This window comes from Rhinoraja longicauda, chromosome 2 (genome assembly GCF_053455715.1).
Source record: "Rhinoraja longicauda isolate Sanriku21f chromosome 2, sRhiLon1.1, whole genome shotgun sequence".
In the NCBI taxonomy this organism is placed as follows: Eukaryota; Metazoa; Chordata; class Chondrichthyes; order Rajiformes; family Arhynchobatidae; genus Rhinoraja; species Rhinoraja longicauda.
Genome location: NC_135954.1, coordinates 66466617 through 66488479, shown reverse-complemented (window position 1 = coordinate 66488479; position 21863 = coordinate 66466617). Strand labels below are relative to the sequence as shown.

The 21863-nt window shown below is 39.2% G+C and overlaps 1 protein-coding gene across 1 annotated transcript in view; it reads right to left on the bottom strand.

The window, feature by feature from the left end:
• The window catches only part of pde11al (phosphodiesterase 11a, like), a 211372-nt gene that overhangs the window by 87454 nt on the left and 102055 nt on the right, over nt 1–21863 (bottom strand). The window contains exons 7-9 of the mRNA XM_078428263.1: nt 14597–14672; nt 12008–12075; nt 8315–8407 (exon numbers count right to left, since the gene is read on the bottom strand). Of these exons, the coding sequence (XP_078284389.1) occupies nt 8315–8407; nt 12008–12075; nt 14597–14672 (237 nt within the window). The remainder of the gene's footprint in view (nt 1–8314; nt 8408–12007; nt 12076–14596; nt 14673–21863) is intronic.

Sequence of the window (21863 nt, the reverse complement as noted above, 5' to 3'; positions counted from 1 at the left end):
TGAGGAATATGCTCACTGAAGGTCTCCCATAGAAGGTCCTCATCTGCTAACATTCACCTCCACTGTCCCTGCCTCTTCAACCTCCTTCACTTCCTCATTCTGCTGGGGTCCTTCAGGTAAGGATTAAATCCTCATGATGAAAAAGTTGTGGAATAGGCAATAGTTAGGGACAAAATATCCAGATTTGTCTGGGTGTTCTGGACGTGCCTTCAGAATGTAGCAGACATTAAAATCTGAAATTAAGGAGACCAAGAGTGCACTCTATGTATCTCCTCATGGTCCGCTGGCTCTCTGGAGTGGAGAGAATGAGCCATTAAATGTGAAAAGTTTTGAATTCGAACAACAGCTTTAAATGGAGCAGAGCAAGGTGGTGGGTCTTGGAAGTTCCAGAGTTTGTTTAGAAAGTCAAGGATCAACCAAGAAACATTGATAAATGTAGAGGGAGATGTAAAAAGGGTCTGAGTCAGGGAGGTGGCATATGCTAGGGATATGTAAGGCAACAGGAGGTTTCTGGAATTGGGTAAGGCTTAGTTATGAAGGCAAGATACAGGCAGTATGATCAAAGGTAGATAAGATTTACAGAAACAGGGATGGAAGCTAGCGATCCTGGAGAGATTTGGAATGGTCAACTTCTGCGTTCATGGTGACATAGCATTAGGTTTTGGTAATTAATAGCTTAGTAAAATTTTAATGAGCAATGCAGTTCCTTCACTGCGATATAAAGGTCAGTAAAGAAACAAAGATTAAAGGATTTGTTTTACTGAGTACACCATTTAATCTCCTGGGAGTAGTTTGTACTAGGGTGAGTGGGAAATATTTGTCAGAATCCTAGTATTATCGCAGATGGCACCAAGGAATGCCACTTTTTGAGAGCACGTTTAGCGGTTTTAATACACGACAGTCTTCAGGATTCAAATCCATGCAATGTCAACAGAATTAAGTATTTTCTGTGTAAACATTTTTTAATGTAAAAAGGCCTGGCTGAATTTCTTCCCTATCAACAATACAGAGGATATAATTTTTAAATCGGCTTCATGATGATTTCAATTTTCTAGCCACTCAAACGATAATATCTGCTGCGACACAATTACATTGAGCAATGGAAACCAATCTTTCCCAACTGAGAGGCTAGATAAAAGGTGCAAAAATTTAATCAAGTTGTAGAACTTTTTAAAGTGCTAAGTAATTGAATTCTTGCACAAATAACTGGAAAATGTAATTGCAACCTAATAATACACAGCACAAAATAAAACTTCTATTTGCATGATTCCATGCATATTATACGGGGTGATCCAAATTGCGTTCAGAACATGTGTGACTCATGACAGTGCAGCAAAATCTGCAATTAATGCTTCCGCTGTGGGACTGTGTCACAATCTGCAATTAGTCACCTTTGCAATCAGATACCTAAGCAATCTAATTTCATTCAACAAGGATGAAGACTATAGTTGGATTACTGGAGCATGTTCGGATGACTAGAGAGATAAAGGCTGCCTTTTGTTGCTGGATGTCATGCATGCCTTAATAGTGGTTCTGCTGGACCTTCTGCATGATCGGCAACTGAATCCTCGACTTCCTGACTAACAGACCCCAATCATTGAGGGTAGGGGACAAATCATCCTAGAAACATAGAAACATAGAAAATAGGTGCAGGAGGAGGCCATTTGGCCCTTCGAACCAGCACCACCATTCATTGTGATCATGGCTGATCATCCACAATCAGGAACCTGACCCTGCCTTCTCCCCTTATTCCTTGATTCCACCCTATAGAGCTCTATCGAACTCTTTTAAATTCATCCAGTGAATTGGCCTCCACTGCCTTCTGTGGCAGAGAATTCCACAATTTCACAACTGTCTGGGTAAAAAGTTTCTTCTCACCTCAGTTTTAATAGCCTCCCCTTTATTCTTAGGCCCCTGATTCTGGACTCTACCAACATTGGGAACATTTCTCCTGTATCTAGCTTGTCCAGTCCTTTAATAATTTTATATGTCTCTATAAGATCCCCTCTCATCCTTCTACACTCCAGTGAATTCAAGCACAGTCTTTCCAATCTTTCCTCATATGACAGTCCCGCCATCCCGGGGATTAACCTCGTGAACCTACGCTGCACTGCCTCAATAGTAAGGCCGTTCTTCCTCAAATTAGGAGACCAAAACTGCACACAATACTCCAGATGTGGTATCACTAGGAACCTATACAACTGCAGAAGGACCTCTCGTTATGAAGGCCAACATGCCATTATCTTTCTTCACTGCCTGCTGTACCTGCACGCTTACTTTCAGTGACTGGTATACAAGGACACCCAGGTCTCATTGCACTTCCCCTTCACCTAATCTGACACCATTCAGATAATGTCTCCTTGTTTTTGCCGCCAAAGTGGATAACCTCACATTTATCTACATTGTACTGCATCTGCCATGCATCTGCCCACTCACTCAACCTGTCCAAGTTACCCTGCAACCTCCTAACATCCTCTTTGCAGTTCAAACAGCCACCCAGCTTTGTGTCATCTGTAAACTTGCTAGTGTTACTTCTAATTCATCCAAATCATTAATATATATTGTAAATAGTTGTGGCCCCAGCACCGAGACTTGTGGCACTCCAATCTCCACTGCCTGCCATTCTGAAAAGGACCCGTTTATTCCTACTCTTGGCTTCCTGTCTGCTAACAAATTCTCTATCCATGTCAATATATTATCCCCAATACCATGTGCTCGAATTTTGCTCACCACTCTCCAGTGTGGGACTTTATCAAAGGCTTTCTGAAAGTTTAGATACACTACATCCACTGACTCTCCTTCATCCATTTTACTTGACACATCCTCAAAAATTTCCAGAAGATTAGTCAAGCAGGATTTCCCCTTCATAAATCCATGCTGACTTGGACCAATCCTTTTACTGCTATCCAAATGCGCCGTTATTACCTCTTTAATAATTGACTCCAGCATCTTCCCCACCACCGATGTCAGGCTAACTGGTCTATAATTCCCCATTTTCTCTCTCGCTCCTTTCTTGAAAAGTAGGATAACATTAGCTACTCTCCATTGGAAAAAGGATCACCTATGCGTCCACGGTTTCTGGAGCCACCTCCTTGAGTACCCTGGGATGCAGACCATCAGGCCCTGGGGATTTATCAGCCTTCAGTCCTATCAGTCTACCCAATACTATTTCTCATCTAATGCAAATTTCTTTCAGTTCCTCTGTCTCCCTAAATCTTCTGTCCTCAAGTACATCTGGGAGATTGTTTGTGTTTACCTTAGTGAAGACAGATCCGAAATACCTGTTCAACTCTTCTGCCATTTCCTTGTTATCCATAATAATTTCACCCGTTTCTGCCTTCAAGGAACCCACTTTTGTCTTTACTAATCTTTTTCTCTTAACATACCTAAAGAAGCTTTTACTGTCCTTCTTTATATTCTTGGCCAGCTTCCCTTCGTACTTCATCTTTTCAGCCCGTATTGTCCTTTTTGTTACCTTCTGTTGTCCTTTGAAAGTTGCCCAACCCCTTGGCTTTCCGCTACTCTTTGCTATGTTATACATCTTTTTTTTAAATTTTATTCCATCCCTAACCTCCCTTGTCAGCCACGGTTGCCTCTTACTCCCCTTGGAATGTTTCTTCCTCTTTGGAATGAAATGATCCTGCATCTTCTGGATTATGCCCAGAAATTCCTGCCATTGCTGTTCCACTGTCATTCCTGCTAGGATCCTTTTCCATTCGACCTTGGCCAGCTCCTCTCTTATGCCTTCATAGTCCCCTTTGTTCAACTGCAACACTGACATTTCTGATTTAACCTTCGCCCTCTCAAATTGCAGATTAAAACTAATCATATTATGGTCACTACCTCCAAGCGGTCCATTTACTTTGTGTTCCCTTATTAAATCTGGTTCATTGGACAACACTAAATACAGAATTGCCTTCTCTCTGGTAGGCTCCAGTACAAGCTGTTGGAGGCACTCTACAAACTCCCTTTCTTGGGGTCCAGAACCAACCTGATTTTCCCCGTCTACCTGCATATTGAAATCTCCCATAACCACAGTGGCATTACCTTTGTTACATGCCAGTACTAACTCCTGCTGCAACTTACACCCTATATCCAGGCTACTGTTTGGGGGTCTGTAGATAACTTCCATTTGTGGCTTCTTACCTTTACAATTCCTCAACTCTATCCACAGTGACTCTACATCGTCAGTCCCAATGTCACCCCTCGCAAGGGACTGAATTGCATCCCTCACCAAAAGAGCTACCCCCACCTTCTCTGCCCACCTGCCTGTCCTTTCTATAGGATGTATAACCCTGAATATTCAGTTCCCAGACCTGATCTTCCTGCAGCCACGTCTCTGTAATCCCCACAATTTCATATCTACTAATCTCTGACTGAGTCTCCAGCTCACCCACTTTACTTCTTATACTTTTCGCATTCATATATAATACTTTTAATCCATTACTCATCTCACCTTTTACATTGGTTCCTATTACACTTGGCCATACTCTCCTTTCCCTTCGTGAGCTTTCTACCCTGTTAATTCTGGTGTATTTCTTAACTTTTCCTATACTCTCTTTCCCTTTAACTACATCCTTGTGTGTCCCATTTGACACCCCCCCCCCCCCCCCCCCCACTATTTAGTTTAAAACCAGCCATGTAGCAATGGCAAACCTGCCTGCCAGAATGCTGGTCCCCCGCCTATTGAGGTGCAACCCGTCCCTTTTGTACAATTCACCCCTACCCCAAAACAGATTCCAGTGGTCTAAGAATCTCAATCCCTGCCCCTTGCACCAGCTCCTCAGCCACACATTCAGATCCCCTATCTCCCTGTTCCTGCCCTCACTAGCAAGAGGAACTGGAAGCAAATTCTTGCTATGGAGGGCGTGCAACGTAGGTTCACTAGGTTAATTCCCGGAATGGCGGGACTGTCGTATGTTGAAAGGCTGGAGCGATTGGGCTTGTATACACTGGAATTTAGAAGGATGAGGGGGGATCTTATTGAAACATATAAGATAATTAGGGGATTGGACACATTAGAGGCAGATAACATGTTCCCAATGTTGGGGGAGTCCAGAACAAGGGGCCACAGTTTAAGAATAAGGGGTAGGCCATTTAGAACGGAGATGAGGAAGAACTTTTTCAGTCAGAGGGTGGTGAAGGTGTGGAATTCTCTGCCTCAGAAGGCAGTGGAGGCCAGTTCGTTGGATGCTTTCAAGAGAGAGCTGGATAGAGCTCTTAAGGATAGCGGAGTGAGGGGGTATGGGGAGAAGGCAGGAACGGGGTACTGATTGAGAGTGATCAGCCATGATCGCATTGAAAGGCGGTGCTGGCTCGAAGGGCTGAATGGCCTACTCCTGCACCTATTGTCTATTGTCTATTGTCTATTGTCTATTGTCAAACCGGAGATAACCACCCTGGAGGTCCTGCTTTTCAGCCTTCCGAGCTCTCTAAACTCACGCTGCAGAATATCTTTCCTCTACTTCCCAACGTTGTTTGTGCCGACATGCATTACCACTTCCGGCTGCTCACCTTCACCCTTGAGGATGCTCTGCACTCGGTCCGTGACATCCTGAATCCTGGCACCAGGAAGGCAACACACCATTCTTGAATCCCGCTTGTTGCCGCAGAAACCCCTGTCCATACCTCTCACGATGGAGTCCCCTACTACCACGGCTCTGCCTGATGTCGGTCTCTTCGGCTTAGCCTCAGCGCCACGTCTTGCCTCGCAGACTTGTCCTTCGCTCAGACTGGCAGTGACTTCTACAATAAACCTCAACACTGGTGCTCCACAAGGATGCATTCTCAGCCCCCTTTACTCCTTATACACCCACGACTGTGCAGCCGTGTACAAATCCAATTCAATTCACAGATTTGCAGACGACACCACTATTGTGGGCTGGATATCAAATAATGATGAGAGGGTGTACAGGAAGGAGATTGAGAACCTCGTGACCTGGTGTCAAGGCAACAACCTTTCTCTCAATGTTAGCAAGATGAAGAGGTAGTGATTTACTTCAGGAAGTGAATTGCCATTGGCGGTTGCCATTGACGGTGCCGAAGTAGTGATGGTTCAAAGCTTTAAATTCCTAGGAGTAAATATCACCAGCAACTTCTCCTGGATCACTCATATTGAAGCAATGGCCAAGAAAGCTCATCAACACCTCTACTTCCTTAGAAGGTTCAGGTTTGGCATGTCCCCAACAACTCTCTCCAACGTTTACAGATGTGCCATAGAAAACATTTTATTGGGATGCATCACAGCATGATGTGGGAACAGCTCGTTGAACTGCAATTATATTAATGTGTAAAATTTGAGAAGCGGTATATTTGTGGAATAAATTAATGACTCAAAATACTTGATAAAATACGCAATTAGGCTCAACACATGAGGTGTTCAGGTAGCAATCGTTGTAATAGGCAGGGAATGGGTCTAAGGGCAGATCAGCCAACTTCCTGTAACCTTTCACCTGATCCAATTTCCTAGAATTCCTGAGAATTTATAATTAAAATCTTAATCAAAGATCCGGATCCATATGACATAACTAACTGCAACTAACTCTATCATCAATTTTAATTGTCTGTCAATCAATAGACCGGAGATATTTACCCAGATACAAACCCAACCAGAGTAATCTGAAGATTACAACAGTTAAAAAATGTAGAAATAAACCTGTAATACATGAATGCAACCAACAACATATCCTGAAAACCCAAGTGTTTCAGCAGTATTTCTTGAAGGAAATCCATTATTGTGCAACTGCTCTAAAATTCGATCCACACCCAAGATAATGTGATGGCAATTAACATCTGAATTGACTCAGTAAGTTACTGCAGAGCAATGTGCAATGGTCAATAATTGGTCAACATGCCAGTGACTGCCATGCTCTGAGAATGATTTCTTTTTAAATTGCACCATTCAGCTCCTGAAATAAAATAAACCTTCTTTAAGCATTTTTCATGGATCTATCTGTTGCCCTTATATTCGCAAAATAGAATGAACTGGTTGTTCAACCCCTCCATTTCTGTGTGAGCTTTAAATTTAGCTTCTGTTTAGTTCATTGTTACATTCACCAGGGTGCAATTAAATTCCTTTTGCTTACATGAAGCTCACAGACTAAACAGTATGTGCACAGTATGACAAATACAACAACAAGTGCAAAACAGCAGAATGGTGCAATATTGTGGTGTGGACTGAATAGTGGAAAAAATATTAATGGAATGGAATGGAATATTTACAATAATGGAATAACCAAATAAGCTAAAAGTATTTGGCAGCACCTCTACGAGAGGGTGTGAAAGAGGTGATTTGAGGCAGATCGCAGTGGGAAAGAAGTTGTTAAGTCACGGCCCGACTCAGTAACTTGAATTCCCAAGAACAAAAAAAGGCTGCAAAAAGTGTTAGGCCGGGTCCATCACAGGAACTGACCTCCCCATCATCAAAGGGAACTACAGGAGGTGCTGTCTTAAAAAGGGAGCTAATATCATCAAAGATCCACACCCCTCTGGTCCCATCTTGTTGCTACCATTGGGAAGAAGGTGCAGGAGCTGCAAAGTCTACCAGGTTCAAGAACGGCTACTTCCCAGTAGCTATCAGACTCTTGAATATTGCACAACACTCAGCACTATTTCAGCAACTATGATCTGCAATGGACTTTGTTTTGGTCACACTGCGGACTTCAGTTTTTTGTACGATTATGATCTGGTTACCCAGCATTAATGATTATTAATTTATTGCATTATTGATTATTGTATACTTATTGTGTGTTTTGCGTTAATGGGTCTGTAAAGCTGCAGCAAGTAAGAATTGCATGGTTCTGGTGAAGGTTCACCACCAAATATATGGAACAGAATCAGTGGGGGATAGGGAGACATGCCTTGGTGGAATTATGACTGTTCAAAAGGGATGCAAAAGGCATTGAGCTCTTTGAACTGGTAAAAGATGCGTTGTTGCCAGTGCTCGCTCAAGCCAAGTCTATCAGTTTTGTTGATGTTACTGAAGCATTAGGTTCAGTTCAATAGATTAATACATAAATTTGCTCAAAGGCTGAGAAAAAGAGTCTGGATAGGAATGGCAAGGTAGAGTTAAGCTAGGATATTGAGTGAATAGCAGGCAATGCTCGGGAACTATCAAAGAGTTGGTGTCTCAGGAAATTAACACAGGTGAAAGGTGAGGAACGTGGCTCCTTGTCCCCTTCTAAGTTCTCTCAGAATATCCACGTGATTTACAAAATGCACATATGAGGCACTAAACATTATAACCTTTATTTATCTATTGTCCAATATTTTCCACAACAGTTTAAAACATTCTAAAATATTAAAACATACTGACATCAAGAGCCACCGATTGTTTTGCCCAGGATTTCTTCACTTCATTGTACATTATAGTATTGTTGATGCCAAGACCGCAGAAAATGACAAAGGCCTAGAGTAAAGGCAGGACAACACATCAGCACCTTGACTCAAAGTTATGGGTAAAGTTACAGCTGCAACTTTCAATGGAAAAATAGTTGCATTTATTTCAGGCATTCAAATGTGGTTAATGAATAAGTGATAAATATTTAAAACGTATTTCAAAAATATATTGAGGAAAAGTATTTTATCTGGCTCGATAGGAAATTCCTTATGCAGCTATTTTTGAACAAATTCTGAGTGAAGAACAAAAAAAGGCTGCAAAAAGTGTTAGGCCGGGTCCATCACAGGAACTGACCTCCCCATCATATTCACATTCCAGAAGCAACAACATGTACAATTTCTTTGGTACCGAGAAGAGCACAGAGTCCAGATTCTGTCAGATTATTATTGATATACTGACATTATTTGCAACTATAATGAATTTGTAAAAATAACTAGTCAAATTGTGATTCCAGCACATTATAGTAAATTAAATGTGCATTACTTTTAATATGTTTGAATTTGGAAAATCGTACCCATTTAGATATAGGACAAATTAGCTGTTACAAGAGAACAATTTACTCCTTTCACTTCAACTGCTCACTGTTATAATATTGTACCTCTCAGTCTTTCAGTTTTGTTGTGTAACCGCTACCTGCTGATTAGTTTTTCAATGTGTGAAATACAATCAATATAAAATTCAATGCGCGTAGACCAAATTTAACATGTTTTTGCCTGGACATTCCACAGGAATACTCCTAAAATAATCTTAATGCAAGGTTTCCATTGGAGTAAGTTCGGGGATAAAAACACCATGCACCTTCATGGCAATTAAGGAGAAAAATAACTAAAGTGAATTTACACCATGTTCCTTTATCAATGAAAGAACATCGCCCAGTAGTGTGGTTTTACCACACCAAATCTAAACAATCAAGTAGGAAAGTTTTTTCTAAATATGTTCACTAGTCAGGAATGCCTTTGAGTAGGCCAATGTCGAATGCCCATTCGTAATTGTTCCAGAGAAAATGTCAATGGAGTCTTTGTGATAAATGTGCTGGCAAAGTTTTCTTAAGTTAGGATATCCACGTTTTTAAACACACTGGAAAAAGAAGAAACAGTAATATATCCACATCAAGATGTTCTGTGACTGGGAGGGATACATGTAAATGGTGATTTTTGGTATGAAGGAATTTACTTTTTTTTAAAGTTTGAGCAGGTTGGATTTATATTCATTGCAGGATAGAAGAAAGAGAATTGATCTTATGGAAACATTGAGGTTTCTGGGAGGGGGCAGATGCAACAGATGCTGAGTAGATGTTTCTTCTAGAAGTGGGCATTTACAACCATGGCCACCCATTTACAGAAGGTAGAGATCGTTAGATTCTTGATTAGTCCGGTGTCAAGGGTTATGGGGAGAAGGCAGGAGAATGGGGTTAGGAGGGAAAGATAAATCAGCTATGATTGAATGACAGAGTAGACTTGATGGGGCGAATGGCCTAATTCTGCTCCTGTCACTTAATAATAAGGTAATTATCTACCTTATTTACAATGTCATAAATTATAAGATCTCATGACCTTATGATTTAAGATGGAGAAGAGGAGGGACTTCTCCGAGAGTCATGAATTTAGAATCATCTATCCCAGAAAGCTGTGGAGATGGAATCATATTAAAAAATATAGACTGACAAATATTTAAAGTACAAGGAAGTTAAGGGATATGGAGAGAAAGCAGGAAAGTGATGGCGAGACCAAATTTGGATAAGCCTTTATCTTACTGAAGGACAGTGCAGTTCGAAAAGCTGACTGGCCTACTCATGCTGAGTTACTCCAGCAGTTTGTGATTCTTATTCATGAATTCAGCATTTGCAGTTTCTTGTGTCTGCTCAAAAAATCTTGTTCTGATTTTTTATTCTGCTCATGTAAGTAATAGCACAGATGGACTGGATTTGACTTTATTGCCGTTCGGAAAAAGTGGCTGAAGAGTGACTAAATGTTGAAACTATTTCAGAAATGCAAAACAGAAAAAAAAAATGAAAGGATCACTGATCAGAAACATAAATGGATATAGAATGCAGAGAGAATCCGTAATGAGGGCAGATAAATTGCTGGGAGTTATTAATAGGCTTCCTACTAGTATTGCCACACAGAGTGTAAGTTAAATTAAAGATGTATCAAAGGTAATCCAGTAATCATTTGAGACTTTAATCTTGTTACAGACTGCTCAAACTAACAGCCTGTAGAATCAGCCCATAAAATACAGTTGTTTTCTTAACTAATCAGAGAACAGCTATTTTGAATCGTGTTGTGTAATAACACAGGGTTAATCAATGATTAATTAACTAGCTGCTCTCTAATAAAGGACTTTCTGTGAAATGCGTATGTCTAGGTCATTCTGACAGATCTGTGTTAGCAACCGTAACCCTAGATTACACATGGATTGAAGAAACCTGAGGGAAAATTAAATTATTAAACATGGATAGCCATGGATGACTTGGAATGTGCAAGTATTATTTTGTTATTAACAATTTAGTTCCAATTTATGTGAGAAAACAGATTTGCCTTTGCTTAAAGTTTTATTTCAATCAAACGCTAAAAGTGTTCAATTTTTCCAATGGTAGTAACTGAGAAAACATCCCCTGATAAATAATTCTGTACAAATGATAAATAGTTACTTTACATGACTCGTACGAGGAAAGACCCTCTATTTGGAACGCCACTTTCTACTTCATATCATCATAGAATTCTGCATTACCAGCAGTGTTGCAGTGCTAATTGTTTAGGTGCGGAGCTGTTACTGGTGCCGGAGCGGCCACTGTTAAATTCCCTGCTCGTTAAAATTCCCCGCTGTTTATTTTGGCTTTTTTTACAGAGGTGCCGGAACCGTGAGCTCCGACAGCACTGCACCCCTGATTACCAGTACAGAACACATCAATACATCGAGTATAACATTTGCTCAACACAATGCAGCAAAGCCACATGTCATTTCTAGATAATAAGTTCTGTACAAGTTGGTAATGCTAAATAAAAACTTTCCTCTACTGATTCATCACTGGTGTTCTGCACCACTGAATAATGCTCATACAGTATAACATTGCTACTTAACGAAATACCAAAATGTGTTACAGTTCACTGATAATGATAATACAACCTGCAATTTTGAAATAGCCATCGCATAATAATGTAAAAACAAGATTACGTCTTAAAATTCCTAAACCTATGGATATAATAATATTTAAGTTCATGGTTATAATCAAAACCACTTAATTCATGATTCCATTAACCGATTAACCAATTTATTATTTCTCATTAAGACAGAAAGGAAAAACTCTGCTCTATCAACATATGAATATCAACACCAGTGGGTGACGTTACCACAAGTTACTCACAAAACTCATGTGAATAATTGTGCAATTAAACAATCAGTTCTGTGAGAGAAAGAAGAATTAGAGCAACTCTTCAATGCGTATTTAAATTTCAAAAGTCTTTTGCAGCATTCAGTTTTGATCTAGTCTTATATCACCAAAGTGTCCAAATCTTGCTGAATATCATGGAATGGCATTAATACTGCATTTTTCAACAGGTACAATTGCAATTTGCCATCATCGCAGTATAGAAAAAGAAATACTCTCACCTCAAATAATCTCTGATCGGCATCATCAAATGTTTTCCGATCCAACCTGTTAAGTATCTGAGCAACACCTACAGCAAAAAAAGTTTAGATATTCAACTTCTATTCTTTTGTAGCATTTAACTGTGTGAATTCCTTCTATGATAAATAAAGCTCATTACAATAATATATTGCATTGATTCTTATAGCCAACCTGTTCCCCGACTTAAAATGAAAGAAATAGTTAATAGAGAAATCTATTCTAAATATTCTGATACCAAATATGAAACCAATTATATAGACTTGATTAGACACTACACTGATCAATTAATCAAATCTTAATTTCTGCAGATGACCCAATGACACATTACCAAGTCAAAAGTAAAATGCTGCAGATGCTGAAAATCTGAAATTAAAACAGAAAATGCTGGAAAAAAATTAACAAGTCAGGCAGTATCTGCAGAAGTTTAAAGTTTCAGATCAGTGACTTTGTATTGGAACCAGTCCCGATGAAAGATCATCAACCTCAATCATGAACCGATTCTTTCTCCACAGATGTTGCCTGACCTGCTCACTTTTATCAGCATTTTCTTAACTTATTAAACAATATAAACCTTTATCCTCTTGAATATCAACTTTATAATTTATTTCAGAGTTCATGAGGCTCTGTGACTCATTAGGATTCTTCGTGTCTTATACATTATTGTTCAAGATCTGGTTCTGAGCATTGGGGGGGAAAAAAAACCCAATCATATGAAAAGTCTGGATACAATTTTTCTTTGAACTTGCTTTTTGATTCAGAGTCTTATATCTTCAAATAATAGAATTTGCCTGGCTCAGAGGTGCAGCTGGTAGAACTGCTTCATCACAGCTCTCGCAACCCAGATCCAACCCTGACCGCTGGTGCTGACCATGTGGAGTTTGTACATTTTCCTTGTTACAGAATTGTCTCCTGGTAACCGAATTGTCTCCTGGTTGTCAGTTTACTCCCACATACAGCTCTGTTTCTGTGCCATATCTCTCTTGGACTCTATGATACTAATAATAATTAAAAGTTTAATCCTGACGTTGGTGTTTGATCAATCAAGTTGTCATCTTTCCCCGATGATCTAAGGATTTTAACATAAATTATTTGAAATATAAGGTACCCCACCGCACAGAATTCAAGGCAAGATAGGTGCCGTGCATCCATTTCAGTGGAAACTGTGATGAGAAATGTGATTAATTGCAATAGTAAGGAAAATGCTGCTTTTCCTTAAAGGTTGGTCTCAATTGCCATGATAACTTCCAGCCAACCCATGCCAGCTGTAGTTATTCTTGTATTCACAAAATGCTGGAGTAACTCAGCAGGTCAGGCAGCATCTCGGGAGAGAAGGAATGGGTGACGTTTCGGGTCGAGACCCTTCTTCAGACTGATGAAGTTATTTGATGTTATTTGATAACTGATAAGTTATTTTCTTATACTACGTAGTTATTCTTGTGTTGCTTCTGGGGACTCTTGCTGGTTTCAAATAGGGCAGTGTGAACATTTACAGGTTTCCCAGGTCTCAAGCCACAAAATTTGTACCAGTTTAATCCTGGTACGAGCTAAGCAAAACCCACTCAAATAAGTTCCAACTCGACTCCAAGTTAAAACACATAGTTTCTTTTTTCAGTATTTCTTTGTTGTGTTTTAATTGTTTTTAGTGTGTGAGTGTTTTTGCATTTTGAATGCAAATTATATTTCAACTATATTTCATATGTAATGTCATCAGTGTTACTAAATGCTTGAGAACATCGAGGGTGCATAGCAAGGTTCAACAGCCCTGAACGCAGATAGCTTTGACAGTCTGTGAGCAGGGAAGTATTGGGGGCCTGTCAGCCAGAATGTAGTCCAGGGCTGCCATTAAGCTATGCCTGGACACATCGAAGAGAAAAACTGTGTCAGAAGAATGAAGAGCTGGAGCAATGGAAGATTTGCCCCATTTACCACACCTCATGAAATGTAAGTTGTCTGTATATATTGAACCAGAAAAGCACCAAAGTATAATGGACTTTGCATTGGTTGCACTACATACTTCATCTTACAATATTGTGGTCTGGTTATCAGCATAACTGATAGTTTATAGTATTATTATTTATTATATATGTATATTTGTTGTGTTGTTATGTTAGCGTGCCCATAAAGTTGCAGCAAGTAAGAATTTCATTGTCTCATTCCTGGTGCATATGACAATTAAACACTCTTAACTCTTATTTATGATAATAATTTCAAGCCTAGTTTTCAGCTTATTCATAGATGCCAGTACAAACTTCAGCACTCACCGTCAACTGACCTATTCGCTAGATTTAGGCACAGTAAAAAAAAAATCACCCAAAAGAAGGAAGAGCTAATTATTCCTGAAAACTATCTGGAAACAATATGCTTATGAAAAACGGGAAGAAAATGACAAAGTGTGGGTAAAATTTTACATTTTTGCATTGTGTGCAGTTTCTGAGGAAAACATGCAAATCAGGTCAAACCATGTCCGATTTAACCAGTTTCATGGCTGTACACACGAGGAGGAAATTGGCATGAAGGCCATTTTTTGTGCATAAAAATGTTGTTAAATTTATATTGATGTCTCCACTCACCAATGATTTGATGATTACTATTCCAGATGGGAACGCACAACACTGAGCGAATGTGAAAACCAGACATCTGGTCTGCCTGAAAAATAAACACACAGTGAAAATACCAGTATCATTACCATTTTATATTTTTCCAGAACATGAAAAATGTTATTTTTAAAACAAAATTCATGTTTCAATTATACTGCATGGCTATTTTAAAGGTTTTTTTCTGATGAAGTAAGAATATCTGCAATTACTTTTAACTTTTCTGTATCCGCTGTCTAATGAGTAGATAATAATAATTTTAAAACAACATAAATTGTTTTTTAGGAGCAATCATCAGTTGTTGTGTAAACAAACAACAGCATCTCCAGAATCGTATAATGCCAGGAATAATTTTTGGTAAATCGATCAACAGAAAAATGTTCAAATGCTCAGCTTCTTAGTCTTTTTCAAATAGTAACATGCAACCTAACATTTCTTTACACACTATCACAGACAGATGGGAACCTAATTTCATTGTATATTTTGAAAAACTTCATTTCTAACAAGGCAGATATGCATGAAGTTTTAGATAAACTTATAGATTCAAATCCTGCTGAAGATCACTCTCTGAAGCAATGTGTATTACAAACTGAACCAAGCCGACGTGGCTTGTAACCCAAACCAAGCCGACGTGGCTTGTAACCCAAACCAAACATTGAAGCTGGAAAGTTGTTAATGATTGTTTTAATTTACTTAAAAATAACTGATATGAACTTTGAAATAATTAGCATGCAATGCAAATGTGGTACAAAACTCTTACAAAAATACAATAAACTGTTGCAAATTATTCCTTCAAATTTTTTTTTTACTTTTCAATCTTTGTGCCAACTATTTTCTATCTATTTCATTTACAATAGACAATAGACAATAGGTGCAGGAGGAGGCCATTCGGCCCTTCGAGCCAGCACCGCCATTTAATGTGATCATGGCTGATCATTCTCAATCAGTGCCCCGTTCCTGCCTTCTCCCCATACCCCCTGACTCCGCTATCCTTAAGAGCTCTATCCAGCTCTCTCTTGAATGCATTCACTACCACTTGTGCACTGCCACATATCCTTTTGTGGTTGGGAGGGCCTTAACCATGGCCTAATTAAACACATCATTTGATTCAGTAATTGAATATTACATTGTAAATGAGGCTGTTTCAATCCCATATAGAATTTTAAATGTTCAAATTGTACATATTCTAAACTAACCAGGGTAATTTAGGGTGGAATTTAGAGAAGATGGAAATTAAGCACTCGCAAAAGCTGGAAAATATTCAAGATTTACTGTTTTATTCTCTCCCTCTCCCTCTCTTTCCTCCCTCCCCCAAAGCACGACAACCTTTATATGTGGACTTGCCTCATTGACTAAAATGTGAATAAAAGTGTGACTATTATTCTTATACCAAGTGTAGCCAATCACTCATTGCTACCATTAAAGTAAGCTTCCAATTCAGAAAATACCATTGTAAGTGCAGATTAAATCAAAAGTCCTGTACCTATACCTTTCTGTAACTAGTCCAAATTGGGTCTTGTTCAAGCTTCAGCAAATCTCTATGTTTTTGTCTTAGTAATGGCTGTTACACTGTCAGAAATTGTGTTCATATTTCATTTTTTATCTCATCCCAACCACACAAAAAGTAAAAGTTTGCTTTCTCATTATAACTTAAATGTCAGAAAATATTTAGCAAAAAATGAATTACTTTATTGCCCTCCATTATCAGGCTTCCATAAGCTACGGTACGGTTCGATTACCCCATTGAGGACATTGGAGTTTGTCTAAGGAACCTCTGTGCTAAAATGCTGAAAACTATCTTTTGCACGCTGTTTCTTCCTCTTTCCTCGATCTATTGTACTTGAGCTTGAACTGATTGTATCTATGTGTGGTATATCTGATCTGTTGGATAGCATGCAAAATGAAGCTTTTTGTTGTGCCTCAGTACATGTGAGAACAATAAACCTAAACCTAACGATATTATGGAGCTACTTTGCATGAAACAAGGAAGGGTCTCGACCCGAAACTTCACCCATTCCTTCTCTCCAGAGATGCTGCCTGACCTGCTGAATTACTCCAGCATTTTGTGATACCTTCGATTTGTACCAGAACCTGCAGTTATTTTCCTACACAACTTGCATGAAACAATGTGTTATGAATCAATAGGAAGCTAATCTAATTTACTGACTGAGGAAACAATATTGACCAGCATACACTAACACACCCATGAAATGAAACAAAAATTCTTAGTTAATCATTTCATTCAACAGTACCGCAAAGCACTACTCAAGTAAACAAATCTAACATTTGGTTTCTACCAGAGGATGTTTGCCTATTTTGGCAAAAGACTAGAAAATGACAATACTGAAATACTCAGGTGGAGAGAATGATCACTTAACTGAGAACAAGGTGAAGTGGAGATCCCTTAACTCAACGAATGACAGGTAGTGTGTATCTTCGGTGTGTATCTTTTGTGTCTATCTTTGGTTTAAACCAGCAGCTGCAGTTCCTTTAAGTAGGAACTGCAGATGCTGGTTTAAACTGAAGAAAGACACAAAAAGCTGGAGTAACTCAGCGGGAAAGGCAGCATCTCTGGAGAGAAGGAAAGGGTGACGTTTCGGATCGAGACCCTTCTTCAGACAGATAGGTCCTCCATATAGGACTGGTCATTTTTCTTTAACTAGAAATCATAAAATACATTTTTCAAACTTGCTCCAAAATAATCTAGACAAACAGCTCCGTCACATTCTGAAGAAGGATCTCAACCCGAAACGTCATCTATCCATGTTCTCCAGAGAAGCTGCCTGACCTGTCGTGTTACTCCAGCACTTTGTGTCCTTTTGTGTATTAACCAGCATCTGCAGTTCTTTGTTTCTACCTAATATTTCAGTCGAGTGGTCTTATGTTCAAACACTAACTATCACAGTTAGTGTATGTATAATAAGACCATTCGACTATGAACATGTCCACTATATCGGATCCAAATCACCTATCAAATAACAGTTACACAATCTAAAAAAACAGTACAACTGAGACACCTACGCTAAATTATTTAATTAAAGACATATTTTACTGGTAATAATTTTGAGGTGAAAACCCTCTTTTAACAGAAAGGAAATGAATGACTGTCATCCTTCAAACTAATGGGTTACTAATGAAATCATATCCTCCGTAATGCCTTGTGTTCCTGTGATTTAATTACAGGGTCAATAAGTATGCAGGCATTTTTGATTTTTTTTCTTATAGGAGAATTTTATGGGGATAATTTTCCAAATGCATAGGGATGTGACCCTCTACTAGGGTAGATGGAGAAATCACGATGTGGTTGGTGCCTGCAGTTTTTCCGATCAGGAACTGACAAAGTCTGTTCTTAGCAAATTCCGCCCTTTGTCTCCCCATATTTTCCTCGTGTATATTGGTCTAATGCTGATTCTGTCACTCGGCTACTTGGCCAAGCCTGTTGATATTATTCTGTAACAAATAATATAGCAATACATTAAAGTTCAATGTTTACGTAGACAATGCTGGTTGTGGTTTAATGTTTCTTTATGCCTGAGCCACAAGTGCTGACTGTGTGGCTTTAATCACAGACAGAGCAGCTGCTTTCATATCACATAGATTTTTCTTCATTTGCAGCAGGCCGGTCTCAGAAGGGTTGTAAAACCTGGCACCAGAATTTCGAGTAGGAATTGGGACACAGCTACTGACATCTCTCTTTGTGAAGACTGCCGCATCTCCTGCAATTGCGGAAGCAGTGTTCTGATCGATGTGGCATGTCAATAAATTACTCTCTGAACTCTGGTGGCATCCAGAGTGGCCGAGTGTTCAGCTTTACACTGAATAAAAGTGAAAATCTGAAAGTAAGCCTTTAAAACCTGAATTCTGAGAAACCACAGTTGCTATGGTGATACACTTTATATTTTTCTTTGTAGTTCTTTCCGGGTACAAATTGTTCTACACATAATAAAACAACATGTCAAATACATTTACTTGTACACAGTATTTCAGTGCTGAGCATCTGGAAGATGCTTTCAAAGCACATTGATTCATTGTAAGGAGAGATTCATTCCTGAGCCATTAATTTCTAGATTTACAGTTGCACCCTGACTGACTCCGGTTCTGCATTTTTTTTACAGTGGAATGTACATCTAAACTTCAAAATTTAGCGACGCAGATAACGCTGAATTGGTGTCATCACACTGCCACCTTTTGTTGCCTTCGGCAAAGATCTTAAGCTGATTCCCACATCAGTTCAAGTCAGCCTGCCACTGAGTAACTCTCAAGATTGGTGAGGAAAAATAAATTTTCAAAAGTTCTTGAAAATGGAATCACAAGAATGTTACAACACTTGGAGTGTTCTTAAGTTACATTTGGTGAGATTTTAAAAAATCCTGGGATCCTCCCAGTAAAACTGGCAAAACTTTGGTAGGTATCAGCATGAAAGAGGCCCTCTCTGTTTCACTGTTTATTTGCTGACCTTTCAACAAAATATTGGCAGCCAATATGGAGAACCCCAGCCCAAAGAAAATTCCAAGGATTCATAATAGAATGCATATTGCTGAAAGAAATAACAGGATATGAGTAGCGCTGTCTTTCATTAACAGGATGTGAAAGCATCCTCTGCTATTAATGGGCAATCAGCAGCAAACTGTAATGAAGAAAAGATATCCCAAAAATTGTGAATTACCTCAAGTGACTGGATGATTGAGTGGTCAAAAGCTTTGAAGAACATTTTGTGCTTAAGGACCCCATGAGTTTCATGAAAATCCAGTAAACACATCACAAATGTTAAACAGAGTCCTTTATATAATAAATATCCTTCTAAGATTGCAATAATTATTACAGACTGCCAACTAATTTCTCTGGACCATAAAGTGAACAATGAAATTTGTGTAGTCTCATTCTTTCAGATGGTAAATTGTTAAGGGAGATTTCATAAATTTAACACGCTTAGTTTTTAATTTGCTACTTAATTTTCTTTCCTTTCCATAATCACGTCAGTCTGTACTTGATCTAATGCTGAACTTTCCGTTTCCCCATTTCCCATCCTTCCTTTCTCACTCACAACATTGTTTTGCTCACCAGGGTCTCAAGAACCATGATGCCCTCTCTGTGGAGTAGTTCACCCCTCCAGCACCTTACAAGGGAATATTATTTCGAGCAAAAGGATACAAGAGGAAGTATAACTAACTTCCCATTCCAGACAATTTCAGCATACCGCAATAACACTATGCACCACTTAGCAGTTCTTGCCAGCTTATGGTTCCACCCTGTTCGATGTCAATCTCAACAGGAGTTTTCTAATCGTAAGGTTAACATTTTAAGTTGTAACCCTTCTCCAGGGTGCAAAGAAAATTAACACAACAATGTCCCCTTGAGAATAAATATTGTACAAAATAAAAAAGGGCAGTATGTTGGTGCAGTTAGTAGAGCTACTGCCTCACAGCGCCAGAGCTCCAGGTTCGACCCTGACCTCAGGCATTGTCTGTGCAGAGTTTACACATTCTTCCTGTGACCATGGGGGTTTCCTCAGATACTTAGTTTTCCTCCCAGATCCCAAAGGTGTGCAGGTTTGAGGGTTTATTGGCCTCCGTAAATGGCCCCTAGTGGGTAGGAATCGGATGCGAAAGTGGGATAACATAGAACTAGTGTGAAAGGGTGATCGAATGGTCAGTGTGGACCTAGTGGGCTGAAGGGCCTGACCCTATGCTGTATTTTTCAATTAATCTTTAAAATCAAATCATGGATTGCAAGAAAAGACAACATATCGTTCGGCCTAACTAAACAAAACATTGCCTATTTGTATTTGTTTAGAGAATGTATTGTTCAGTTTTTTAAAATTTCAAACAGTGTACCATGTAAACAAGGCTCAACTGTTAAGCTGATGGGCTAAAACTTTTGTACGTGCAGTGAGGTGCCTTTACACAGTGTTGACATCTTACAAATGGCTATAATTTTGTTTTATAAACTGCAGAGCATCTTCAAACTGCAGAGCATCTTGGACAATACAGCTCACCCCCTCCATGACACTGGTCAACCTGAGGAGTACCTTCAGCAAAGGACTGGTTCCACCAAGATGCAGTACAGAATGCCACAGGAGATCCTTCTTCCCTGTGGCTATCACACTGCACAACTCCTCCCCCCCCCCCCTTCTGTCGTGGGGTAGACTGGCTCCCCTCTCCCCCCCCCCCCCCCCCTCCTCCCTCAATCTTTGCACATCCCCAATCCTTTCCACTCGTCACTTTAATTTCATCTTTCACGTATTTTGTGTTTTATGACTGTTAGCAGATCAATTTCCCTCCTGGGGTAAATAAAGTTCTATTGTATTGTATCGTATTTAATTAGCAAGAGAAAAGAAAATTAACATGTGATGAGAGCATAAAAGCTGATTTTCTGAATGCAGGGCATTGGGAAATATCTCAGCCTAGCACAAACCTCAGCTCAACAATGTCCGGGAAATATTTTGGCAACAGCTAGCAACAATATGAGCATGGGCATATGTGCAACCAACACAAGTAGACATTAAACAGCCATTACATGGCAGGATTCCTTATTTTGACTGAACAGCTGGGTCTGTCTGACACGCAAAGAGTTTAAACAGACTTTTCGTATTAAAAACTTAAAAGGTGGACATCTGAAGTGTACAATTCATCCCATGTTCTGGACTTGAAAGAAGAAACCTCACATTTAGAAAATAATAAATTATGAAAACTATAAATACTATGTCTTTTCTCAAGATGTCTACCAATGATATGCATTTTGAACTGCTCTGAATGCATTCACACAAGATGAAATGCAGGAATAAATTTAGTGGGTATATCTTTATATTAGTTACAAATTAGACAAGGGAGAAATCAATATTACTATTGTTATTGGTTTATTGTTGTAACGTGTACCAAAATACAGTGAAAAACGTTGTTTTCTGTGCTATCCAGGCAGGTCAGACCATGCTTGTGCACATCAAATGCAAAAGAGAAAACAAACAATGCAGAAAATAGTGTTGCAGCTACAGAGAAAACGCAGATCATAATAAAGGACAAGGGCCGCAATGAGGAAGATTGGAAGATTGAGAATTCATCCTTGGCATTTGGGAGGTCATTTCAATAATTTGATAACAGCAGAAAATAAGCTGTTCTTGAATCTGATGGCACATGCTTTCAAGCTTTTGTATCTTCTGCCCGACAGAAAAGAGAATGACTGGTGTATGAGTGGTCCTTGATTATATCGGTTGCTCTCTTAAGGCAATGCAAAATATTGATGGAGT